The sequence below is a fragment of the Felis catus genome, chromosome C1 (genome assembly GCF_018350175.1).
Source record: "Felis catus isolate Fca126 chromosome C1, F.catus_Fca126_mat1.0, whole genome shotgun sequence".
Taxonomy (NCBI): Eukaryota; Metazoa; Chordata; class Mammalia; order Carnivora; family Felidae; genus Felis; species Felis catus.
The window spans coordinates 104,436,482-104,463,530 of NC_058375.1; the positions used below are offsets into that span (position 1 = coordinate 104,436,482).

Here is a 27,049-nt window from a genome sequence, read left to right on the forward strand (position 1 = left end):
CAATAACATTTAATTTTGGAATGAAGTGATGCACCTGGACTTTGTTGATATCACTCTGGGATGTAAATATAGTGGACATACTGAGTTTCCTTTTAGCTGGAGACAGTTTTGTGATTTTGATTTGTTAAAAAAAAATGACAGGCAACAGAATGTATATAAAATAAATTCTATTCTCTGAGATTTCTGAATCTTCATCTTTCAAGGAAAATGGCCATGTGCAGAAGAGCTGATGAATAGTCTGCAACGTCATTCTGACTTACTCTTGACCCAAATCCTTCACATTTTCTTCCAGCTGCTGCTGACTCCAGTTGTCCACAGAATGGGGGTGGGGAGAGGAGAGGATTAGGGCATCTCGAGATTATCTGTGAATCTAGGTATTGGTGTCTCTTACGTAGTTATCAAATTTGCAGGCTGAAGGGCTGTGATTTCTGGAAACTATCCGTTGGGAGTAAAAACCCAAAGTGGCTGAGAAATCTGATTCTTAGAGGTGGAGTCCTCTCGCTTTCAGATTTGGGGCTTTCACTGTTTTGTTGTTTTAGTTTTTCTCATCAATGGGGGAATGATGTTCATGACTGAGCTTTGTTGAAATAAGAACTTTTCATATTTCCACTCCTAGTTCTTACCTGAAACAGAAGGGGGGAAAAAGCTAAGTTAAAATGAGAATCTTCTATTGGTTCTGCTGATACCAGAGGCTGAAGTGACAGCTAAGGAAGAAAAGAGGCCATGTGCAACCTGAATGCAGTTGGTGGAGAAGCCATGGTCGGAAACTACAGTCTGGAAAGAGTTGTACTAGCAGACTAGTGTTCTAGGACAAACTAGGACAAGTATTCCGATATAAACCACTGCCCTGTGACGTGGAACACAAGGCCCCACCGCCTCATAGTGCTGAGAGCCCCACTCAATGCTGCTGCCAGTGGGTTAGCCAGATCCATACCACCTCCCCCCTCAGGATCAGTTTACTCTCCATTCTACTCTTCTGGAGAAAAATGAAGACCTTTCACACCTTCCAAAAGATGTGCCTTGCTTCAAATATGTACCGTCAGAAGCAGTCAGTTCTACAAATGAGAGGTTATTTTGCATGGAAATCTTGCTCCTAAATACATGTCTTTTTTTTTTTTTTTAAATAGGAGGGCGGTGCGAAAGGAAGAGTCCCAGAATGTGCAGGGTCCTCAGACACCATCTGTAATACTGTGGTTTATAATAAGAAATGTAAATTTGGTCTTTGTCTCAGTTTCTGGCAGAACTCCTAAACCGCTTGGAATTAGTCTTTTGATATATTAATACGGCGACCTTTAGAAAGTGCCAGAAGGATGGAGGTTGATTACCAAGGGAACCGACCATGTGACAGGAGGGTTGTCTCATCCCCCCTGACCTCTGGGGATGAGAGAGGGGCTAAAGATGGAGTTCAACCATCAACAGCCAAGGATTTAATCAATCATGCCTCTGTTACGAAGCCTCCATTAAAAACCCAAAAGGATGGGGATTTAGAGAGCTTGTAGGCTGGTGAACACATAGGGGTGCTAGGAGAGTGAAGCTCCCAGAGATAGAATGGAAGGTCTGCACCCTTTCCCCAAGCCCTGCCACGTGCTTCCTGAGTTATATCTGATGTGGGAAACAAAGGTAGAAAGAAGTATAAATAAAATTAAATTTCCTTATACCTGCAGCCCACTGATAAATACTTGAGGCTGGCAGAGTGTGACACTCCTCCAGGAACTCCCTACTGTCTTAATGTTAATGCTTTGCTAGAGGGAAAATAACCTTAGCTTGACAACAGCTAGGGCTCCAAGTTCCTGTGAGTCTTCTTTAGCACATGAAAGTCCTTTCTGGGGTGCCTGGGTGGCTCAGTCAGTTCAGCGTCAGACTTCAGCTCAGGTCATGATCTCACAGTTCATGAGTTCAAGTCCTACATCAGGCTCTGCTCAGAGCCTGGAGCCTGCTTTGGATTCTGTGTCTCCCCCTGTCTGCCCCTGCCCCACTCGTGTTCTGTCTCTCTCTCAAAAATAAACATTAAAAAATAAAAAAAATTAAAAAAACATATGAAAGTCCTTTTGGAAACTTTCCTTGTTTTTACCTTCCCCAACTCCCAAGTAATAACCAGTTGCTCTTCACAGTCCCAGTGCAGCTCCTCTGGTCCTGTCCTCGTGCTTTAATAAAATCACCTTTTTGCACTGGAGAGGTCTCAAGAATTCTTTGTTGGCCATTGGCTCTGAACCCCAATACTCCAAACCCCAATACTCAAAAAGTATTGAACCCCAGTACTTTTTTTTTAATTTTTTTTTCAACGTTTATTTATTTTTGGGGGAGAGAGAGACAGAGCATGAATGGGCGAGGGGCAGAGAGAGAGGGAGACACAGAATCGGAAACAGGCTCCAGGCTCTGAGCCATCAGCCCAGAGCCTGATGCAGGGCTCGAACTTACAGACCGCGAGATCGTGACCTGGCTGAAGTCGGACGCTTAACCAACTGCACCACCCAGGCGCCCTGAACCCCAGTACTTTTAAACCAGTAATCAGAGCGCCTGGTTGGCTCAGTCCGTAGAGCACGTAACTCTTGATCTCGGGGTCATGAGTTTGAGCCCCACACTGAGCACAGAGATTACTTAAATAAATAATTTGAAAAACATAAAATAAACCAGTAATCTAGTAAGTAAAATATTTCTCTAAGTCCTGTGAGCCACTGTAGCAAATTAAACCCTAGGAGGGGGTTCTCAGTCAACTCTGATTTCTAGTCAGTCAGATGTACAGGTGACAACCTGGATTTGCTACTAGCATCTGGAGTGGGGGTCAGAGGAGTGCAGTCGCACAGGACTAAACCCCTAACCTGTGGAATCTGGTGCTATCTCCTAGTAGGTAACTTCTACCTCTGGCCATTGAGGAAATAGCTAACTACTTTAGCTATTAGTATTAGCTAAAGCCACAGGACCTATAAATGAAAGACCTGAGGCTAAAATCCATGCCTCAAGCCTTTTCACTAAATCTCTAAATTTAAGAAAAGGGAGAAGAAAGGCTCCAATCTGGAAAAAGGTAACAGGCTCTACAGTCTATTGAGTACCATGTTTAGGACAGGAATAAGGCTTTATAGAAAGTTTCATTTAAGTATTCTTGTAAAGAGACTAGAGAGAAAGAAAGAAATCAGAAAGAGAAAAGGGAAAATTAGCAAATAAAGAGCAAAGTTAAACCTTGGACTGAGCCATTTATACTCCGTATTTTCTTTTTTTCTAATTTTTTAAAAATGGTTATTTATTTTTGAGAGAGACAGAATCCAAAGCAGGCTCCAGGCTTCAAGCTGTCAGCACAGAGCCAGACGTGGGGCTCAAACTCACAAATTGTGAGATCATGACCTGAGCTAAAGCTGGACGCCCAACTGACTGAGCCACCCAGGTACGTCCCTACACTCTGTATTCTGTATTCAGAGCTCCACATCAGGCTCTCTGCTGTCATTGCAAAGCCCACTTCAGGTCCTTTGTCTCCCTCTTTCTCTGCCCCTCCCCCGCTTGCGCACACGTGCATGCGCCCTCTCTCTCTCAAAACAAACAAACAAACAAACAAAACCACTAAAAAAACCCCTCAAATCTTATCTGATTTTCCTTTATCTGACTAGAGCAGAACATACCAAAAATACAGGTGCCACATGAAACCCTACTTCCAAGGGAGTTTCCTGGGAATTCAGCGGCCATGGAGACTGTCCATTACCAAGAGAATCAAAAAGTTCAATAGAGGGGCGCCTGGGTGGCGCAGTCGGTTAAGTGTCCGACGATCTCCCGGTCCGTGAGTTCCAGCCCCGCGTCGGGCTCTGGGCTGATGGCTCAGAGCCTGGAGCCTGTTTCCGATTCTGTGTCTCCCTCCCTCTCTCTCTGCCCCTCCCCCGTTCATGCTCTGTCTCTCTCTGTCCCCCAAAAAATAAATAAACGTTGAAAAAAAAAATTCAAAAAGTTCAATAGAGTTTTCCATACCTTTCCAGTGAAGCCCTTTGTTAAATTGGTACATAAATTTCTACCTCTGGGTGTTCTGGGAATTATTAATTACTAAGCAATTACCACATGCATGTGTAACTGAACCTTGTCTTTTCTCATGTTTATCTATTGTTAGTTAATTCAAGGTCCCTGGACCATTCAAACCTAAGTAGGTAGAGGAAAAATTCCCCCCCAGTACTCTCTTTTAGGATTTTGCTTAATGAAAAGACTAATCAAAAGCAAAATTTTTCAAATTGCAACTGGTAACCATTAGTAGGTTGTCAAGTCAACACTGTAGACTTTACTACAGACTTTAAAGAATCAGGAAGGAAAATACTAGATAAGACCCATTACATACAGTAAGGGCTTTTTTTTTTTTTTAACATGACACTGGATCACAAAGAATTGTTTTTTATTGTGTCTTGTGATCAGAAAAATCCGAGAAACTGCTCTAGATAGACTGGTTACAGGTCTAATCTATATATCTACCTCTTCTCTTTTTTCCATGCTATACAAACAAGCCTGTTGAGAGAGGAATTTGCAAATCCCATCAATGACTAGTGTTCGGCTTTCCTAAGAAACTGTACATCTGGGATACTTCTGTATTGGGTGACCGTGGTAGACTGACGGTCCTTCCCTTTGGTAGCCACGTATTTGAATCACCTAGGAGCTTTTGAAAACTAATATCCCAAACACACATGAAACCATTTTAATCAGAATCTCTAGTATGGTAGCTAGGCATTTGTGTTAGGCAAAACCAGGTTCTTATAATGACAACGTGATTTAAAGCTACTTAGGAGACCTGCCCTATTTCCCATGGTTCTCTTTGTTTCTCTCTAGTTGTCCTACCATGGCTTCTTTCCCATTGGACCTAAAGATTTTAATCTTCCTTCTTATGGTCTCAGGTGAATCTCTCTCTTTCTCAATTGGATTTCCAAGGGAAAAGTTTCCTTCTGTTTATCTACCTGGGCCTTTTACAAACCTCGCCTCTGCATTTCCTTTTTCCAAAGCTAATTCACCACAAAGGCCCCCTCATGTCAAGTAGCTAGGCTTTCCTATGCCTGGACCTGTCAATCATGGGTAAATGATTTACAGGTAGGGTCAATGGGTGCTGTGGGATTGAGAGAAACTCCCAGGTCCTTCCAGTTCTCTAAGTCATCAGCCAAGTGGTTCTAGTAATCCGAGGACAATCCTATTCAGAAGAGTCCTTGGAAAAAAGCAGCACAGGCATGAAAAGGTAAAAGGAATCTTAGGTGACCTAAACTGGCCCCTAATAGATTTGGCAGGGATATCTACTGAGGTGGGCATTGCACACAGCAAAAACTCAAAAAATACTGACCCTGGTGTATAGGGGATAGGCTGAAGGTATTTTGCAGATTTGTAAATATTTTTGTCAATCTGAAGGTAATTTGGTTTGGTTATGCTTTTCTCCTCAATGGTAAGAGTTGGAAACCATAAGGTGACTGGAATATTATTGTTTGAGTGCAATAGATAGTTTGTATTTTGCACCAATATTTTATTTTCTTTATACAAAATACAAGTTTGTCTTTTATTACCAATATGAGCTATACTTATTTCAATTTTTTAGTACTTTTATTATCATCAGTTTGAAAATTGGGGTTTTGCTCTTTTAGGCTTATGGCACCTTTCTGGTCCTCATACTTCCTCAAAGACTACTGACTTAGAATCTAAATTCTGTTTCCTTGCTCTTTCAGCATTCTAAGACAGAGTTTATCTAATTTTGGCAAATTTTACTCAATCAAAATAAGTATTCTCTTATGTCTTCTCACCTCTGAGGACTGTTCTTTTCTTCTAAGCCTTGCATTAGTGAGGTGTGGTTTGTACCTGAAAGGTGAATTTCCCAGAGCTATTCATTCCTGGAGCCTAGAGTCTGGGGACCTGTAGAGGGAGCATCTAGGAGGTAGCCCTCACTATATTGAGAAAAACTATGAGAATTATGAGTCAAGAGGCTTTGGGTAGCTGTGGCCTCCCCATCATCTTTTGTTTCTATAGCTGGGTAAGGCACGAGAAAAGAAAGCTCTGAGAGTGACCTCCTCTTGTGGTTTTTGACCACTTACCTCTGGAAATACGATTCAGGTGAGCCAGAAGGCTCAGACTTTCTTTCCTGATATCTCTGTTTTCATTGTACAGCTGGGCAAGGGAGTCCAAGCTCTCCCTGTAGAAGTCAGAAGTATATCCTATTGCAGGAAATAATTAGCAGTTTAGGCAAGTTCCACACATTTGCTTAAGATAATGCTTTCTGCAATTCCTTTTCCCCTTCTGTCTCAGCCCAGGAGAAACCTCTGGGGACTCAAAGGTTGGAACTTCAGCATTATGGGGCAGATGCTTAATTTTCACCAGGCCCTGAACAAATGCCAGCTCATTCATTTGTATTATCACACCCAACGGCTGAAATTATGAAGGAGACTTTTCTCATTAAATAGTTGCTCCTTTGATATGGAAAGAGGCCCAGTCACTGTTCTGGCCCAGCCTGAGACTGGGAAATGATGGCCTCTGCGTGAGTGCAATGTAAGAGAAAGATGTGTGTAGAAGAACAACCTTGAGAACAATGAAGAGTAACCAAGACATTAGGGAGGGGGGTAAGGATGACAGCAGCAGAGACCCTTACTCTGCTGAATGAGGTGCTCAGCAACCTGGGTTCTACTGAATGACTGCACAAGAGGAGAAGAGCAGCAGAAAGTGTACAGCTTAGGAGTCACAAGAAGGCTTTTGGAGGTCAGATAACTCTTAAGATGGAGGGACAGCTCAGTCTTGGGGCAAACCTCTATCTGAGCCTATTTACTCATCTAAAAAGTAGGAATGTTAATACCTGCCCTATTCTCCTTAGTTGGGCCATTTGTAAGAATAAGTGAAGTATAAAGCATGTCAAGTTCTTGAAACCTGTGAAGCCCTGCAACACATTACAAGTCCTTAGAAAGATACATATTGCCAGAAGCAGACAGACTTGGGCCTCCCCTACCGTTTCCTTGGTCAGAAATGCTGAGATGATGTTCCAGCTTTTCTTGAAGGCAGGCATTGATGAAAAGAATTTCCCTCAGGTGCTGGTACAGGTTCTGGATCTCATCTTCTGCAGCCATTCCACCAGGACAGGGAATGAGGTAGAAGATGGAGAATCCTTATCACTAATGGGGTGGCCAAGGGCCTCTCAGCAAGATCCCTGCCTTGCACCATTCTTCTGCCAACTTCCGCTTTCATCAGGAAATACCTGGGAACCTCCTGTAGGAGCCTGCAGGCCTTCAAACAAAGCATGACCCAGTGCTAAGCAAACTCCACAGGGCCACCTCCCATACAAGGATATGGGAAGTATAAAGGAGGTTGATATAAGGTGGTAAAATATGGAATCAGCCCTCAGAGTAGGGCTTATCTAGTACTGGGAAAGGTGTGGCCCCTCTTATATAAGACTTTTGGGTACTAAGGAATGTCTCTACTAAATATCTCTCCCACATGATTTGTGTCTGAACGTCATTAATAGAAGACAACCTCCCACTACATCTCAAAGTGAAATGGGAATGAGGAAGCCTTTGTAAGGGGATTGCCTGAGTAAGAAAAGGCACCCACCACTGGCAAAAAGACAAAGCCTGACATGGCTTATATCACTATTAAAAAACTCAGTTAACAGTGAGTGAATTAATATAGTCTCTTTCTCATGCCTACAAGAAGACATAAGACATATAGTTCTCTAATAATCCAAACTTTTATCCCCAAAGGAAAGTCAAATAGTCAAAAAAAAAAAGGGGGGGGGAAGGAAATGAAGGTTGAGGCTTTAATCTACACACACCCATGAGGCCGCTATCCCGAGGGGCTCTTACATGCCTGGAGGAGCTACACTGGCTAGGTGGGGCTTTTTTAGAAAAGGGGCATGCTTGTGGCATGGCTGCTAGACCCAGCCTTTTCTTCAGTAGATAGGCTGGCTGTTGGTTTTAGATTAGATTACAGTACAGAGACTAAACCCACAGACATTATTTAAAAATGGTGCTACACATAGGATGGGAACCCTGGCCACTTACCCAAGGGTTGCCAAGAGCTGAGCCTTGTCTTTAGGGAAACCACTTGATGCTCTGGTACTAAGATGGAACCTTATGAGGAAGCAAGCCATCTGAGGGGAGATGGGGACTGCAATCATGATAACCGTACCTCCAAAAATATGGGCAGCGCTGCCAGTATTTCTCAGCTAGAAAAGCTTAAGGGACACTCTTCAGGAACTATAATCAGCAAGAACATTCCCAGAAAGGTAAGTTGCTTCGTCTTAGAGGAGGTCTGTTAGATTCTGTGCACATGCTGAAATAGTGGCACACAGTCCACCATCATCTCTCCATTCTCCAATCTGGCTTGCCTAGACTCCATTAGCTTGCAGATGCCAGTGGGGGACAGAGTGACTGAGATGAGGTGTGGACCACGAACAATGCAACAAATTACCTGACCCACCAAGGACCTGTATTTGAAACTTAGTCCGAGCTGCACGTCCAGCCTGATAGCTTTTTCAAGGTTAATCTTTAGGGCCTGCCTACTAGATGGTCTCACTCAGCCTAAACCAAGGTGGTAAGCATGTAGAAACTATTGGAGCTTTATTCTCCAGTCTTGTGTTCCTTTATTCTCTTTATAATGGAAGTACTCACTGGTGACTTCCACAGCAGAGCTGGCTTCCTGCATGTCAAGCAGGAAGGAACTGCTGCGGGGAAGCTGGTGAGAGTCATGGCAACTGGAATGAGTCAAATACTGTTCATCTAGTGAGGCTTCCAGGGCTTCATTCACTTCTTCCTCCTGGAGCCCCCTGCTGAGCCTGGGGAGGATGGCAGGGAGGTAAGACAGGAGATTAAACTGCGGCAACCTGGAACCACAGCTTCGCAGCTGGTCCCGTCTGAAGCTCCTGGAAGCCACACCAAAAAGCAAAGAGGCCATCTGGATGAGAGAGAAAGCATAGCAATCCACTTTGATGGGTTCATGAGCCTAGAACTGGGATAGAAGGGGGCAGCAGGTGCTCAGTGTACTGACCTCATAACATGTGGATGAGGAAGTAGACTCAACTATTCTAAAAGGCACTTATGACACACAGAGACCTAGAATATTGGTTTTAAAATGCTGCGGACAAATTTTGTTTACTATCGTAGGAAGTCGTCCACTGAATGCTGGCTCCTGAGACAATGTCTCACTTTGATTTTTTTTTTTTTTTTTTTTTTACCATACACGTTTTTAGAACACAGACACCAGGGATCTCTGGCTAGTTTATCTTTATGTTAGACTGACTTTAGCTAACAAAACTTGATGAATTACTAAGAAATGGTAACCAATACAAGAACTTACCATGAACAGACAACATTGTTTAAAAGGGCACATCATTGGGGCACCTGAGTGGCTCAGTTGGTTAAGCGTCTGATTTCAGCTCAGGTCATGATCTCACGGTGTGTGAGCCCGAGCCTCATGTCTGGCTCTGTGCTGACAGCTCAGAGTCTGGAGCCTGCTTTGGATTCTGTGTCTCCCTCTCTCTCTGCCCCTCCCCTGCTTGCTCTCTCTCTCTCTCTCTCTCTCTCTCAAAAATAAATAAACATTAAAAATAAATTAAAAAAAATAAAAGGACACATCACTATATGATGAATGAATGAAATAGGTACAATTAGTGGTTTTGGTTTTTTTCCCCCAGATCTGGGACTTTGGCCTCTTGGTCACTTGCTTCTGGAATCTTCCCTATACTTCACCATTCCATTATCAGCCCTTTTGTCCTTCAGTTACCTGGGTGCCAGTGGCTCCTGTCTATCTTCATCCTTCTTATCATTGTGATTTTCTGAGAACCAAAAAACAGAAACAGCTAGTCAGAAATTGAGCAGATCCCATTTCACACATTACAAATATTAGGGCCTATATGATCAGGGACGTAATACTCTACATGTTTGTTTAGAATGCTCTGGCAGAGAAGGCTTAGGACTGTATCCTGGTGTGGTGAATAATCACCATGGCATCTGCTACCAAGTCAAGGCAAAAAGTTTAAAATGTCTGCTTTTCACCAGTGCTTGGAATACTTGTTCAGTTGCCTTCTGGACTTCTCCAGTTGTAACGTTCATTTTTGCCCCATAGCAGATGGCTAAACTGCGGTTGTGTGTCCTATTAGGCTTTCATAAAGAACTTACTGCAGTCTCTAAGGAGCAAAAACTTCTGGAGAAACCACCTAACCCTTCCAACCCAATGACTGGACAAAGGCACCTGTGCATGTCAGCGAGTGGAGAACATGAAGAGAAACTTCTCTTTTTTTCTTTTTCCTCTTTCCTGACCCAGCTTAGAGACCAGCCCAGTTGCAGAACTGCCTAAACCTTAAACCACAAAAGAGAATCTAGCTCTCTGATCAAAAGAACTAGGAAACCGGGATCTCTTGCCTGAAAAGTGTGAAAAGTGCCCCCTCTTATTTTCTATTTCTCAATTTTCTTGCCTCCTTGCTCTTAAAGTAGCCCCAGTCATTCAGAACTGCAATACAGTGAGGGGGCATCTGGGTGGCTCAGTCAGTTAAAGCATCTCTGACTCTTGACTTTGGCTCAGGGCATGATCTCATGGTTCGTGGGTTCCAGACCACCCTCCCACCCTCCCTACCCCTGTCCCCCAGAGTCAGGCTCCATGCTGACAGTGCAGAGCCTGCTTGGGATTCTCTCTCTCTCTTTCTCTCTCTCTCTGCCCCTCCCCGGCCCTTGTGCACTCTCTGTCTCTCAGAATAAATAAACTTAAAAAAAAAAAAAAAAGAAAAGAAAAGAAAGAAAGAAAAGCAAAACACTGTGAGAAGAGAAATCTCTGAGAGAACTCACTCTTTCTGAACAGAGGAACTGGGAAAAGGGACCCTGGGAAACTGGAAAGTATGGGAGAAATACCAGAGAGAAGAGAGTCTGGAAAACTGTCTATGAGCTGATAAAAGTCCCAGGGCTCATCCCCAGAATATGTGTGGAATACACCCAAGGAATCATGGCAAAGGATGAGAAAACTGAATTACCACACAAACCAGCAACTAGTCCAGAAGAAACCTAAGGAATGTATTTGCTAGACTGACTGAAACAGCATATCAAAGGCAATGAACACTGATTTGACATTGGATACTACCTGTAGAAGGTGAGGCAGAATTTGGTCTGAACCTAATGGGGTTGATTGCCTGCTAAAAAAACAATTCCAGAAGATTTTAACAGGACCCAGGGTCTTACAATACAATATTCAAAACATCCAGAGGACCCTATAAAAGTACTCAACATAATAAAAACATTATCATTTCACTAATGAATAAAAATCATTTGACAGAATTAAACATCTACTCAGAAAATAAGGAATAAAAAGGAACTTCCTCAAATAAGTTGGAAACATTTCTTGGCTGGACCATGCCTACTCATGTTTGCATTAGGAGACATAATTTTTTTCCTCTGTTGTCAGCAGTTACTATCATAAAATAAAAAAAGATTCGTTTGTTCATTCAAATATGAATAAAAGAAACAAAAACAGAAAGGGAACTTCCTCAACCTGATAAGGTACTATGATCATTAGAAAACTCAATATTAATAAGAATATCAATTCTTCTCAAACTTTTCATAGATTGAAAGCAATGTGACTCAAAATCCCAGAAGGAGTTTGTTGTTGTTTACAGATAATGGCAAGCTGATTGTAAAATTTATATGGAAAAGCAAAGAACCTTATTTTTAGGTAGAGTGTTCTTAGATATAACTACAAAAGCATGATCCATAAGTTGTACTTCATAAAATTAAGAAATTCTGCTTTCTGAAAGATACGTTAGGAGAATGAAAAGATAAGCCAAAAACTGGGAGAAAATATTTGCAAGTTAAATATCTCATAAAGTACCTGTATCCAGAAATGCAAAGAACCCTCAAGACTTGATAATAATAAAACAAACAAATCAATTTTAAATGACAAAATATGAATACTTGGTTCACCAAAGATACAAGGAGAGTCAACAGGCATATGAAAAGAACCTCAAAATTATTAGTCATCATTATTAGTCACCATTAGTCATCATTATTAGTCACCATTGCCTGGGTGGCTCGGTCGGTTAAGTATCTGACATTGGCTCAGATCATGATCTCACGGTTCATGAGTTCGAGCCCCGCATCAGGCTCTGTGCTGACAACTCAGAGCCTGGAGCCTGCTTCAGATTCTGTGTCTCCCTCTCTCTCTGCCCCACTCCCACTTGTGCTCTGTCTCTCAAGAAAAATGAATAAACATTAAAAGAAAAATCTGTTTTAAACCACAATGCTATGCCCTCCCCACACTTATTACAATTGCTAAAAAGACAAAAAGCAAAAGAACAACAACCTGAAAATATCAAAAGTTAATATTGGGGAACAGCTGTAACTTTTACACATTGCCAATGGGATCTGAAATGGTATAGCCACATTGGAAACCAGTGTAGCAGTTTCTTCTAGGTTAAACGTGCATTTACCACATGACCCAGCAATCCTACTCCTAGATATTTACCCAAGTGAAGTGAGGGGCTCCTGGGTGGCTCAGTTGGTTAAGTGTCCAATTCTTGGTTTCTGCTCAGGTTATGATCTCACAGTCATGGAATCGAGCCCCAAGTGAGGCTCCACACTCTGTGCTTGGGATTCTCTCTCTCTCTCTCTGTCCCTACCTCTCCCTCTGCCCCTCTCCCCCACTCATTCTCTCTCAAGATAAAGAAACAAACATTAAAAAAACCCCACATATTTTCACACCAAAACCTGCAGGTGAATCTTTAGAGCTATTATTCATAATAGCCCCAGACTGGAAATAATCCAAATGTTCTTCAGTGGATGAATGGATAAATAAAAGTGGTACATCCGTATAACGGCACAGTACTTAACAGTAAAAAAGGAAACCAACTACTGATACATTCTGGAGATGGAAAATCTGTAGGGACAGAAAACAGATCCAGTGATTGCCAGTAACTGGGGTTGGGCACAATGGCTGACTACACAGAGGCACAAAGGAACTGTGAGTGGTGATGGGACTGCTCTACATCTTGATCGTGGCAGTGCTTACAGCACTGTATGGATTTCTCAAAGCTCACAGAACTGACACTACAGTGGGCCAATTCAGTGTAAATCAATTATCCTTAAAAGAAAGAAATGTCTGTGGGGGCTCACCTTGGGCCCAGGTGAGTGCCCCTAGGTAGTTCTACCTAATAGCATCACTATCAATAGGCTGAGGACACAAAACAGCTGGACAACTGGCTAAAATGTCACTCTTAGAGTCATGTGGAAGCATGGAGACTTATGTGAGGCTAGTACCTTGGGAGGAGCTAAGGGTCTCCAGAACCCGTAAGCCAACTTACCAGTGATGAGTTTGCTGGCAAGGCTCTCTGCCAGCTGGCTTCCTTGGGCCAGCTGCTCACAGAATCTCTGTCCCTGGTAGTAGGGAATGTCAGCACTCCTGAGGAGGCCCTCAAAAGACTTGACTATGCTCTTCGTATGCTGAATGAAAAGAGAACAGACACCTTTCCCTTCTCGTATCTTCTGTCGTAAGTGGGTCAGTTCTCGGGCGTGAGCCTGAATTAGGGTATCATGTTTCCTAAGGTAGGAAAGAAAAGTAAAATATAACAGTGCATGTAGTGAACGATAGGTTGTGGGAGTTTCAACAGAGACATCTCTTAGAATGCCCCTAAGGAATTCCCCAACTTGAATTCTTATACAAGTCATGTGACTTGGCCTGCCTGTGGCAGAGGGAATGAGGAAACAGCATTGGGTTTGTTTGTTGTTTTATTAGCTTTGCTTTGAAAAGATGCCCCTTTAGTTCCTCAATTCAGCCCACATCCATTTCCATGGAATATATACTATCTAGCATTATACAGAAAGTTGCACGCAACACGCACAAACCAGATACGGAAGTGTTGGATGGGTACGTGTGGTGTCAATTCAAAGGATGAAAAGGAAAATCAATGTAAAGGTCAAGAAGGATAACATTCTTTTGAGTGACGTGAAAAGGAGTAATAATCAGTAAGGAGGCACTTAAGAGTAAATAAAGTTCTGAGTAACAATTACATCACTCTAAGTGGGTTTTCACCATTTTCTAATTATTATACAAATATTATGCACAGATTCCAATCTAAAAGTGTGAGCTCTGCGAGGCTAGAGACAGTGCCATGTAGTACCCAACTTACAGTACCCAACAGAGTGTACACACACAAGTAGGCATTCGGTTAATACTTAGAACCACATAATCCTAAAGCTGGACTAGATATTTAGGTCTACCTCATCTGATGCCTGAATCTCCTCCCTGCTGTCTACTAAATTATATTCTACAGATTGTCTTTCAAATTCTATTCCATAGAGCTCTTAAAAAGTGTCAGAGTTGGTGAAGGCATAGACTAGGGAGCAACAGAGGCTCCAGACCTATGCCTTCTTCAATCAAGTATCTCTGCTTTAGGAAGTTTTATACATTTGAGCTTCTCAGATTCCCTTTCAACAAAGGGTTAAAAGACATCTGGAATCCCACAATCTCCCCTATATTTGAAACAATCTGAGGATGGACAAGGCTAGTCCTCAGCACATTAATAATTCATTTTCCCAGACTGCTTGATTATCTATCTGCCCAACAGCCCTACCAGTTAGTACTCCACATAGTATGGGACTTAGAAAAAAAATCAAAGTTGAGAAGGAGAAACATTTTTATCATGAAAAAGGCACTTTGGAAAACTTGGGAAAATCTCTCTCATGGTAGAAAATGTTAGTCCATTAATGACAACTACCACTCCCGTAAAAAATAAAAGTATAATGATTACAGAAAATATTTGTTGAGAGCTTCATATGCATAGGACATGGTTTTAACCTGTAATCATGTGTCTCATCTTCATAACCCTCTGAGGTAGATACCGTTGGTATTTTTATTTTGCAGGTGAGGTAGCTGAGGTAACTGAAATGCAGGAAAGCTGAGTGAATTTGCACAAGGCCACCCAGCTGGAAGCCACATTGCTAGTATTCCATCCCAGGCATCTGTCTCCATTTTATTCTTATGCTATTTAAGAGAGAACCCCAGAGACCAGACTGTTCTCCCACCCATTCTCACAACCCCGCCGGTTGTCTTTGTCTGGTTCTGTGCCTGCCAGGTACTCTCCTGCCCTTCTCCTTGCACATGCGCTCTCTATACTAGCAGCCCGCAAGGCCCACTTAAGACCGTAATTCACACCCTCCCGCACAGGCATCTCCTTACCCCAGCCTTGCAGCCGGGCTCCTCTTCTCTACCAGCGCTCCCTCAAACCTCGCTCCCTCCTCTAGCACAGATTCAATGAGGGCTTTGTGCTCTTCACTCTCTGAAAAAAACAGACACACCTGCCTCAGTGGAAAGCTGGACACGCTGCTCTGGTCACTGCCTTCACACGAGGAGGCAGGGTCCACCCCAAGGACAAATGTAACCCCATTACCAGGCTCTCTGCTGGGATTTCCACATTTCATTCCTCAATCTCCCAGGCTACATGGCATTTGATTGCTCCCCATCTTAGATATGGGGAAAGAGAAGCTCATGGGCAGGTAACTTGCTCAACTGGATTCAACTGGAATGAGACAATCCCTGAGGAATTCACATCCCCTGAGGTCTGACTCCAAATCTTGGGCCATTTTACCAAGCTTGGTAGCCTCTGAAATAAACCATTAACCTGGGGCATGAAGTAGTGATTTCCTGTGTTTAGGATGTCTCCGAAGATTGTCGGACTGATGGTTCTCCCACGTTGAGAGTTTCAATAATTCCCTCAATAGTTCAAAAATTTAAAAGTTTATCTGGATACAAGGGTGTAAAATGTATATGGAGGGGAAAAAATCTGAAAGACGTATGTTCAAATGCAAACAGGTGTTGTGTTAGGTTAGAGGGAGAGAATACACGGTGCTTGCCATTGCACTGTCCTAGGTTTTTGAGAATTATCATGTAATCATCACAACTAACTGCAAAGGCAAATATTCTTACTACCATCACAGGTGAGAAAACTGAGGCACAAAAAGGATAACTTGGATTTGGACCCAGAAGTCTGGCCCCAGGGTACATGCTCATAATCACTGTACTGTATTATCTTTACACTAAGATCTAGGGCAAGATCTCTTTACTAGCTCCAAAATATTTGTCCTACAATTGTGATTTTATAATAAGTGATGTAGAAAAAAAGCCCTTTATTCTTCCACACCCCAAAGCTCATCTTTTTCTTCTTTAATAAGTAGGCTTTTTTTAAATTTTTTTCTCCATGTAAGTTGGATAAGCAAATTTCATCCTCTACTGATTTACTGAAAAATTGTAGGAATTTGAAAGCAAACTCAACTTCAATGTCAGCAAGCATCCTCCTCTACTGTTCCTGTCTCTCATGTGTCCTCACTTCCATCATGTTTCCTTCAGCCACTACAGCTTCCCACTGCTACCCCCCAACCCTATGACAAACACGTGTGAGACTGTCCAAGGATTTCCAAATGTGAAAGCTGAGCATGGAGAGGGAAGGGCCAGCTCCTACACAGACCTGGTCTGCTGGACTGGAGGCCTCACCACTTAGCCTCATTCTCATTTTGGCCCTGCATCTCAAAGCCCAGATCCTGGACCAGCTTGTTGTCTGCAAAGTTCATATTCAAGGGAGAGATCAAAAAGGTGTTATAGAGTCTCTGATTTTCCTGGAAATACGTTCAATCTCACAGAGTGTAAGGGGCGGCTTCCTGGAACTTACGTGGGAAAAGAATCTGGCTCCAGGCATCAGAACTTCCCTCGGTGTTTGCTATTGATGTTCTCATCTCCAGGTATCTGGTTGAGTGGGAAACAGCTTTAAGCTCCCATAAGACAGGGAGGGTATGCTATTACACTATTACGCTAGTATGGCTAGCACAGTGCTTTGCAAACGGGTACTTAGAAAAAGTTGGAACTGAATCCTGAGATATTTAAGCCAACAGTGTTACTATATGTTTATAGAGTCTGATACATGTTCCTGAGAGAGAAAAGACAGTTTAATGCCTGAACCCACAGTTTAGCCTCTATGCCTTCCTACCCTCTCACTATAAACTTCATTCCTTTGTGCCTCAGTGTTTCCATCTTCTGCAAATTGAGAGTAACATATCCACTTCTACTTTTCCAGGAGTATAGTCAGGATGAGATTTATTTTGATGGAGAGAGAAGAATAAAGTTTGGGGAGTGTTTAGTTTCTCAGAGGGAAGATGGGCAGTCACTCTGGTGACTGTGACCACACTGGGCTTACTGTATTTCTGCAGCTGATTGGCCAGGGAGTAAGCAGTAGCCTTGGATGTGAGGAATTTCTCTGTGAGGTCTCGGAAGCTCTGTTTGGTTTTTGCCAGCTGGGAGCGCAAGTACTGGTTGGTTTCCAGGATGCTCATTTCTGTCCTCGGATCAGAGAAAGTGGTGAGAGATTCTGCCATGCTGCAGCTGTGGCAGAAGTAGAGCCAGAACCTAGGAAGCAGAAGCCCAAACAAATAATCATAAACAAGTGAATAGGTTATGGTGACAGTTGCACTGCTGGTAAATTACTACACGCAGACCTGGGTGGCTCAGTTGGTTAAACATCCAACTCTTAGTTTTAGCTCCGGTCATGATCTCACAGTTTGTTGAGTTCAAGCCCTGCAGTGCAGAGCCTGCTTGAGATTCTCTCTCTCCTTCTCTCTCTGCCCCTTCTTCTCAAAATAAACTTTAAAAATTTTCTTAGAAATCATTGTACTGTACAACTCTAATAGGTGAGTTTTATAGTATGTAAATTATACCTCAAAGTTTCATTAAGGGGAAAAATGGACTTAACACGCTAAAGTATGCAGATGTAATTCATACTTACTTTGGGGCTAAACTCTGTCAGCATTCCACAACTCTAAGAATTCTCGACCACAAAAATAAGGCATAAGATAGCAGAGCTCAGAGCCAAGGCTACCATGCACAGCTTAGGCTCTGATAAGAGTGCCAGAGGAAGCATCCAGCCTGCCGGGCAACTGTCTGGAGTCACAATAACAGAACTGGAAAGTAGGGAGTGTCATGGAATCTTAGGAGCCCCAGTCTTCCAATTGCTGAGGCCATACTGATATATAAGATCACCTGGTCTGTTCTGAAGGTCACCACCAGTGGGGACCACCACCCAGCAGCCATTTTCAGTATTTGTGTGGCCATGTACTGATACCACAGACTTAGCTCTTTCTAAAATTTAAGGATATTTTTCATTGTTTATTCTTGTAAGTGCACAGAAAATATGAAGGAATCAATATTTTCCCAAAATCTTTCATTATCTTAAGGACTGTCCTGAAGTCACTTCACTTTTCCTTCATGAAAAATTTAAAACTTTTAGATAGTCTTGGTGTTCTTTTTGCTTCTCTAGTTTTATTCCACACCGGTTTAATATTATAGGAAAAATTTCTGAGTATAACTCAATGTGTGAATAATTAATTTATAAGGATTTCTATCCTGTATCTGAATTTTCTTCTTGCCACAGGCTTATGTTTGCTTCTTTTCCTTCACTGAGGAAGCTTATTGGCTTTGCATTAAACTTGAAGTCAAGTTTGACATCCTTCTTCCTAGCTCCACCCTCTTCCTGTATGTATGGATTGCTTTGTGTCATAATCTTAATATACCTATTTTGTTGGGTTTTTAAAAATTATTTTTGAAAGAGAGAGAAATAGGGAGCAAGCAGGGGAGGGGCAGAAAAACAGGGAGACAGAATCCCAAGCAGGCTCCGTGCTGTCAGCACAGAGCCCATTGAGGGGCTTGAACTCACAAACCATAAGATCATGACCTGAGCCGAAACCAAGAGTCAGACAACTGAGCCACCCAGGAACCACTCTATATACATATTTTGGGATTGTCACTTATGAATTTCATTCTAGCTCCACAGGGTATCTTTCCCACTTGTCAAAGTCACTGAAAGAGTTTTTGTATATGTCTTTGAATGCATGTTGTGGCCACCTTGGGCTGACTTATAAACTGATGTTATTCTTCATGTCCAGAGCCGTTTTTGTAGAACACTGACTGATTGTTTGTGTTGACCCATATCTGTTGACTTGCGGTTGTATTCTCAGAGCATGGTAAAAATCAAGGTGATAGGTCAATGGTGGTTACTGGTGGTCCACATCATTCCTGTACAATGAGATTTAGTGACACAGAGGCTAAGGTTTTATTTTTATTTATTTATTTATTTATTTATTTATTTATTTATTTATTTATTTATTAACATTTATTTATTTTTGAGACAGACAGCACGAACGGGGAAGGGTCAGAGAGAGAGGGAGACACAAAATCCAAAACAGACTCCAGGCTCTGAGCTGTCAGCACAGAGCCCGACACGGGGCTCCAACTCACAGACTGAGAGACCATGACCTGAGCCAAAGTCCTATGCTCAACCTACTGAGCCACCCAGGTGCCCTGAGGCTAAGGTTTTAAAGAGCCACACAGGTAAGAGAGAAAGTGATCCTTTGACACCTCCTTATTTCCTACAGATCATTTTCTTCCTGGTTTTGTGAGCCTGACACTAGAGAAACTTCTCTGGAGTATCCGTCTCTTCCCTTTAGCTACTTTGCTTTCCCAGGCTAGTGGCCCACACATGCGTGACCATGGCCACCTCCATCTGTGTCACTGAACACTCATGACCAAGTGAAAGAAGACCAGACAGACTACCCATCCCACTTGCCCACTTGCAACTAGGCTATGTGATAGTCTTGGTTTGTGAGATGTCTCAAAGTGACTTCAGTCCTTTTAAATGTATTGAGGCTTCTCTTATGACTTAGTGCATGTCGATCCTGGAGACTGTTCAAAGTGCAGTTGAGAGAAATTGTATTATTCTGTGGTTATTGGGTAGAGTGTTGTATAGATGGCGGTTAGGTCATGTTATTTAAATCTTCTATTTCCTTGTTGGTCTTCTGCCTGGATCTTCTACCCATTATTGAAAGTGTGGTATTGAGGTCTCCAACTATTACTGTTCAATTGCCTATTTCTCCCTTGATTCTGTCAGTTTTTGCTTCCTGTACTTTGGGACTCTGTTAGAGGCAAATGTTTTTATTAGTAGTATAACTTCCTGATGGATTAGGCTCTATATCATTATAAAACGTCACTCTTTATCTCTCCTAGCATTTTTTGTTTTAAAGTCTCCTGTCTTTTTTGTCTGGTACTAGTTTAGTCATTCCAACTTTCTTATGATTGCTATTTGCATAATTATGCTATGTTATATGGCAAAAGAGATTTTGCAGATGTAATTAAGTTGTCCTTAATTGGGGGTTCTTATCCAGGTGGACTGACATAATTACATGAACTCTTTAAATCTGTGTCTAGAGGTCAGAGAGATTCAAAGCTTGTCAGGGATTCAACAAGGGAGAAACTCTTCATTGCTGCCTTTGAAGATGGAAGGGGCCACAGGCACAGAAACCAAATCCTCAGTCCTACAGCTTCATAATTAATGCTACCTACAAACATAAGCTGATGATTTAAAAAAAATTGTTTTTAATGCTTATTTATTTTTGAGAGAGAGAGAGAGAGACAGAGTGCAAGCAGAGGAGGGGAAGAGAGAGAGAGAGACACAGAATCTGAAGCAGGCTCCAGGCTCTGAGCTATGAGCACAGAGCCCGATGCGGGGCTGGAACCCATGAACTGCCAGATCATGACCCGAGCCAAAGTCGGATGCTCAACCGACTAAGCCACCCAGGCGCCCCCCGCCCCCCGCAAGTTGATAATTTTTTAAAATACATTTATAGTATGTGCTATACAGAGTCAGACAGATTCTCACTGTCTCCGTGCATCCTTCTTTTCTGCTTTGTACTTGCACATTACTATATCTGTCTAGATTTAGGAATAACTGCCAGTGCTTCATTCAGCCTTTTCTCCTTTTTTGCATGTGCTATGGCTCTCTGGAGCCAAATGGCACCACTGAGGGGGCTGAGCACAGGGCAGCTGGCTTTATTGGAAGCCACAGCCTCCTGATTTAGACTGAATTTCACCTGCCTACAAGGCCCAAGCACACTCCTCACAGCTTCCTGTCAGCAATATATGGATTACTGCCTAAAAGGCTTGCCCTTCCCTGGACCTGTAACGTCTTTAGTATTATTGGGGTATCTGGCCCACCCTAGAGCTACTCTCCTTCCTGGAGGTTCAGTTACTGCATCCCTACTGCATAGTGAGAAGCTACCAGGTGGCCAGCCGGAGGCCCAGCATGCAAATCAAAGTTAAATGATGACACTTTCTCTAGATCACTTGGAGTTGTAGGCAAATGTGGCAAGGATATTATTTCTAAATGTTTTACACTACAGAAACACACCAGAACTTAACCTCCCATCTTGGAAGATACAACCTGGAGGAGTGGTTGTTATACTTCAGGCCAAGCTCTAATCCTTCCAGAATCACAGTTTGGCCCCCAAAGCTGTCAACCTATGGTTTAGACAAACTCTTGAATATCTTTTATTCCAAAATAATTGCCAGGTTCCCTTTTTGTTGTTGTTTGACAGCTTCTAGATGCTAGATCTCTGCGTAGACTAGATTTACAAATCTAGTAAACAGTCCTGTTTAGTAAAATAAACAGTCCAGCAGAGGTAGTAAAAAGGATTACTGTTCTAATCTTGCATGCACAAGAGAGTCCCACAGATGCTCTGCAAGGGCAGCAAATGAACTGTGTTAGGGTCAACAGCAAACACACACATTGGCCAGGAATCAAACCTGGGTACATGAAGCCACAACTACTGCCACTGGACTATCAATGGTTTGAATTCAAGGTTGCTTGCATAGTTCATAACATTCCCAATAGTTCAGGTTCAAGATTCAGTGACCCCATAGCTCCCAACTACACTGAGAGCCCTTCTGTTTTTGGAGGTTGGTCTGGAAAGAACCAATTGGAAGAGAACTACACTGAAAGAGGCTAGAAATTCCCAGCTGACGTCTGCAATCCAAAATTGCCCCTGAACAAAGGTCTCCATGCTCCAATGGCACCTTGGAGACATGACTACTAAGAATTCCTCTAAGACCAAGTTCTAGGACATTTCCTCCAGGAACTTCCTAAGAGGAATCTTTAGTGGTCTTTATTCCAGCTGCTACAGAACAGATTTGAATTAATTCAGAAGCCAGAAGGTCAGGCACACCAGAGTTGTTACTTCCTAATTTCTGAGCACAGGCAGAGGCTGCTTGGTTCTTTCATTATGAATCCATGTTTCAAAGCTAACACAAGTATAGTGCCCACTGCCTCAACTGAACCCTGTCCCTGGAGGTTGGGCCCTGCAAATCTTCTCCCATCACCTCTCAGGGTCAGTATGGTCCTAATGGCCAAGGGAGAGAGGACTGCTCTTGGTTGATTAACTCCTTTGATCAGTGTGGTCCAGATGCCTTCAGGACCTTGATGATTGGGAACCAACATGTTAGGGTGGTGCAAACTTTTGGGAATTTATCTTCCAGGAGTAAGACTCAGACAAAGCACAAACTTGGTCTTCAGCCACCATATGTGTTGCTGTATATTTTTCTATACTTGGGAAGTAAACTAGTGTCACCATTTGGAACACATGTAAGTGTTCTCCAGCCATCCTACCCTTCTGTGTATACCATAGAGAAAGTGTTGCCTGATTCCATGATGAGACATGGATAGGAAAGATCTTTTTAGCTGGTAGTGTCCAGGAGGTGGGAACAAACTAGATGTCTGTAAATGTGGGAATAGATAATAAACATGGTAGAGACATGCCACAGTATTCTATGCGGCAGATGGATATGATGAACTAAATATTGAAAACAGTGCTAATAGGAAGAATTAGGAAATAGAAAAAATATTTATGGAATAATCCTATTGAATCAGAGCTCAGTTTAGGAAATACGTTATCAGGGGCGCCTGGGTGGCGCAGTCGGTTAAGTGTCCGACTTCAGCCAGGTCACAATCTCGTGGTCCGTGAGTTCGAGCCCCGCGTCAGGCTCTGGGCTGATGGCTCGGAGCCTGGAGCCTGTTTCCGATTCTGTGTCTCCCTCTCTCTCTGCCCCTCCCCCGTTCATGCTCTGTCTCTCTTTGTCCCAAAAATAAATAAACGTTGAAAAAAAAATTTAAAAGGAAATACGTTATCAGAAAACTATTGGTTTCACCTTGGAAGGGCTGGCAAAGTAGAACACAGGTGGAAGCACTGGTACATGAAATTCAATGCCTTTCCTACCTGCTGCCTAGGAGTCAGGAAGTTTTGACTGCTGCCAATACCACTGCCTCACACACACTCTAAATTGGTGACTAGCCATGAGAATAAGGCTGCCAGCCACGAGTATCTCTAAAGAGTCATGGTTCCATAACCTTGCTTGCCATCAGCAACAGCAATAGGAAGATTGCCTCTCCTCACTTTTGCCAAAAACACATGAGTGCATCTAATCGGTAGAACATAATTTCTACCCAGAACCCAACCTGCAAATAAGTCTGAGAAGTATGATTCTTAGTTTTCTAAACTCTTCAACTAGAAGGAAGGTGAAATGGATTTTGAATGAGCCAATCCACATTTAAAGTGGTTCTAAGCCAATCCCCCCTAAAGAGAGGACCACATATTTTTTTAAAGACACACACATTTAAATATGCAAAGAGAAGTTAGAATTAAAGGACATATACTAAACTCCTTAGAGTATGTGCTGGGGGGGGGGGGGGGATGGGAGTGGGATGAACCAAAAAAATAATGAAAGACAACAAGGAGGAAAGGGCATTCATTGCTCAGGGCACCCACCATCAAGTGTCCTGAATTAAGGAACAAAGTTAGCTTTATCCTCTGTACCTGGGATCTATGAAATCCATGAACTAATCAGTGACATGAAATTTCAAAAAATGCAATAGGAAAACAAAATTCTTTCGAAACAGACCAGTTAAAATAGGCAAGGAGAAATTATTAAGGACAGAAATCACACAGAGGTAGTGGAAGTGAAAACAACCTCAGCAATCTCCAACCAACACTAAATACAACCAATTATAATGGATCCAAATCCCCTCAAAGTGGATGTAAAAGTAAATTTCAGCTACAGCAGTGTGTTAGACAGAAAAAGACTACATATTAAGAACAGTACAATCTGTACCAGGCTAATTGTAAGCAAAAAAGTGAAAATATGACTCTTAAAGACAGAGGGGAGGGGAAAGTTTTTAAACTGGTTGAAGAAACAATATTTTAGCATCTACAGGAAACATCAAATTGTTTTTCCCTGGCCACCTTCTCTGGCCAAGAGGGTGTCATGAAGGAAAGAAATCTTGGAATTTTCACTTTTATTCATCCTATATAGGTCTCTGCAAAACTTCACAGCTTAAAAGCAGGGTTATTTGATCCTTGGTCTTCTCTAAACACTCAAAAGAAGCTTCAGAGGTGAGGAACTCAGTTACCACCCAGATTTTCCTCAGTAACTCAGCACATACCCAAAGATCCAGCCTCCTGAACCTTCACTGGGTGAAGAACGTGAAAAAATGGGAGGAAAGGGTTTGGGAGGCACTCAGCAATGAGAAGGCAAAGAGATAGCTTTAGCCAGGGAGGGAATTAACTTTCCCTAGGTCTACACTAGCTTAAGGACCAGACACAAGAGCTGATTTTTTTTTTTTAAGATTTTATTTTTAAGTAATCTCCACACCCAACATGGAGCTCAAACTCACAATCCCAAGACCAAGAATCACATGCTCCACCAACTGAGCCAACCAGGTGACCTACTTTCTGATGCTTTTCTAGAAGTCTATTAATCTACTTGGAAAGAGATTTCCTCCCCACCCCCAGAATTAGGCTCTTTCAAATCAGATATTTTGATTTGAGTGCCATTACTTTACTTTACAGTGCTGCCTTACAGAAATCCCCCCAGGACAGCCTTTGCTACAGGTATTTTCTATATGCTACCTCTGTTTTCCAGAGAGAACTGATGTGTAAAGCTATTTTAGAATTGCTTTTTCAAAGTCCTTCCAGACACTCTTTCTGATTAGACCTACTCCAGCAATTGTGAAACAAGCATCAGTGGTTCACTAGTAGAATTCTGGCCTTCTATGCGGGAGGTCTGGGTTCCATTCCCAGTCAAAGGAGGGTTTTCCTTGCACTTTTATGTGTCCAGTGTTCTCTCTGTTGGATTATCTATTGCACTAGCAGCACAAGTTATTACAGGGTTGAGGGTCTCAGGAGGCAATGCTAAAAAGAAAAAAGGGCAACTATACCCCCTTAGGTTAATTCCAGAGCAAAACACACTGAGGTCTAAACAAGGGATTTTTTAGAGCTCTGTCTTTGAAAGGACAGGTTAGTATGGTGGGTCCTTTTGAATACTTGAAACCAAAGCCATTGTTACTTTTTTTCTGCTGGCAAATATCTGGAATATAGTGTCATCCGGTCACTGATTAGCATGCTGGATCTTGGGCTGGGCTGACCACTGAGCAGTGTCTCCCTATGGAGTGACTATCAAGAAATGGGAAGTCCAGGAAGGAGAGAGGCTGTGGGGCCCAGCAGACACCCTCGTGGCTGGGGAGACATTAGCAGCCCAAGGAAAGGTTGTGTGGAGGAATTGGCATGGACATGAGGGAAGCTACAGAGAGGGGCCTCAGACTTTTCTGTGCGAGTAGGCCCTAGACTTCGGTGGTCCTGGCAAAATTAAGGACAAGAATGAGCCCCAAGTGGAGAGCAGCCTGTACAAGAAAATCATGTTTATTTTACACTCCCCCAAGCAAGACCTTTTTTTCCAATGTTTATTTACTATTTTAAAGAAAGCGCGCACAAATGCAAGGGACGAACAGAGAAAGAGAAAGAGAATCCCAAGCAGGCTCGGCACGGCCAGCACAGAGACCACCAGGGGAACTCACTCCAGTGAACCCTGAGATTAGGACCCAAGTCACAATCAAGACTCCCACGCTGAACCGGCTGAGCCACCCAGGTGCCCCATCTAAGTAAGACTTTTGGTACGTGGCTCATTTTTAATGCTTACATATTAGCAGCACTTGGGGGAAGGCCATGACTATCACTGGCTCTGGAGCTTTGGAGGAGACTCTGGAAAAGGAAGGCTCTTGGAGTCACCTGGTTTGTTTAAGCCAGTTTTCATCGACTCTTTTCCTCAGCAAAGAGTGGACGAGGTTGCCTAGGGGAGGCTCCCGGCCTTAGACCCTGGGGTCCCTAACATCCCCCAAATGATTCCGAAAGACAAGGGACGCAGCAACGGAAGTGGCGCGGACTGAGACGGCTTTCGAGGCAGGCGCCGTGCCCCTAGACTGCACTCGGGTCCCTCCCAGCCCGCCGCCCCTGCACTTTCCACCTACTTCGGCTGCTGCTCTGCACGCTCAGGGCCCACACAGAGTGCTCTTCGACGCCGGCCTTCCCCTCACGCCACACGCCCGCTTTGTCCGAAAATCCTGCTGCTGCTTTTGTTAATTGCCGTCTCGGAGCCACACAACCGGCTTGCTGATTCGGGCAAACGACTCTCCCGACACAGGCGGGGAGAATGACGCCATTCGCGACCCCCGCTCCACTAGGACTTCGGCGTTTGGGGCCTTTACCCTCGGGACCCGGGGCTGGGCCGCCGTTGAGGCTTTCTGGGCTCTGCCCGTCAAACTAGCCTTTTCCGGGCCCGGCCTCCAGGGTCAGGGGCAAGGCCGGGCCCTCTCGGCGCGCCGCGCCCTCTCTCTCCCTCTGCCGCGCCCCGCACCCTTGCGTGCGGCCTGCGGAAGAGCCCCCCGACCGCGGCGTCGATTCAGTGTCTGGGGCGGGCGACGCGCAGCTGCGCGGTGCACGCGGACGCACGCGGCGAACTTGCGACCCCGCCCCCGCTGCCCTCGCGGCCCCGCGGGCGTCACCCGCGGGCCCTAACGTCCCGGCCCGACTGAGCTGCCCCGACGCCCGGGAGGGAGGGACGCGGAGGAGAAGGGCAGTCTCCCCTTTCAGCCCTGTCCAGTGTTAGGCTCCCGAACCGTCGTGGAGGAGACAGAAACGGAGAGGTGGAAACAGAGCCCAGGGGAGGGAGGAACTCCACGCGACTTTCCTCCTCTGCAAACAGCCCGAAAATGAAATCGGCGTCCCGTAGCTGGTGAAGGTGAGTTCCGTCTGGGGGGGGGGGGGGGGGGTAGCCAAAGTCTTGGCCCGGCTCCCAAGTGAGTTCCTTTTGGCCCTTGAACGTCTGTCCCTGGGTTTCTTGTGGATTCCAAGGATGCACCTGGCAGGTTTATTTTTAAAGCACGTACTTTAAGATT

At 43.6% G+C, this 27,049-nt stretch overlaps 1 protein-coding gene across 6 annotated transcripts; it reads right to left on the reverse strand.

Moving 5' to 3' along the window:
- Window positions 1-150: 150 nt before the first annotated feature.
- On the reverse strand, window positions 151-26,556 carry LOC101087418 (neuroblastoma breakpoint family member 6-like protein). Of its 6 annotated transcripts, none has more exons than XM_019837757.3 (9): window positions 26,123-26,556; window positions 17,141-17,349; window positions 15,133-15,232; window positions 13,259-13,494; window positions 9,700-9,751; window positions 8,589-8,752; window positions 6,932-7,087; window positions 6,030-6,149; window positions 151-623 (listed from the first exon to the last, which is right to left on the reverse strand). In XM_019837757.3, exons 2-9 carry the CDS (start codon window positions 17,316-17,318, stop codon window positions 613-615), a joined length of 1,017 nt encoding a protein of 338 aa, XP_019693316.2. In that variant the 5' UTR covers window positions 17,319-17,349; window positions 26,123-26,556; the 3' UTR covers window positions 151-612. The 6 variants fall into 6 exon arrangements, with proteins under 6 accessions (XP_019693316.2, XP_019693318.2, XP_019693315.2 ...); XM_019837759.3 differs by lacking the exon at window positions 26,123-26,556 and adding an exon at window positions 17,726-17,887 and having other exon boundaries at window positions 6,932-7,036; XM_019837756.3 differs by lacking the exon at window positions 26,123-26,556 and adding an exon at window positions 17,726-17,887.
- Window positions 26,557-27,049: the final 493 nt, after the last annotated feature.

What these genes read in the sequence shown, in the direction of transcription:
- LOC101087418 (XM_019837757.3), bottom strand. Translation starts at nt 17,318, where the DNA reads ATGGCAGAATCTCTCACCACTTTCTCTGATCCGAGGACAGAAATGAGC. An exon ending in CAGGAGCCACTGGCACCCAG is followed by an intron (nt 8,753 to 9,699) that starts GTAACTGAAGGA and finishes CATCCTCCCCAG; the next exon opens with GCTCAGCAGGGGGCTCCAGG. An exon ending in CATTTCTGACCAAGGAAACG is followed by an intron (nt 6,150 to 6,931) that starts GTAGGGGAGGCC and finishes TTCCTGCAATAG; the next exon opens with GATATACTTCTGACTTCTAC.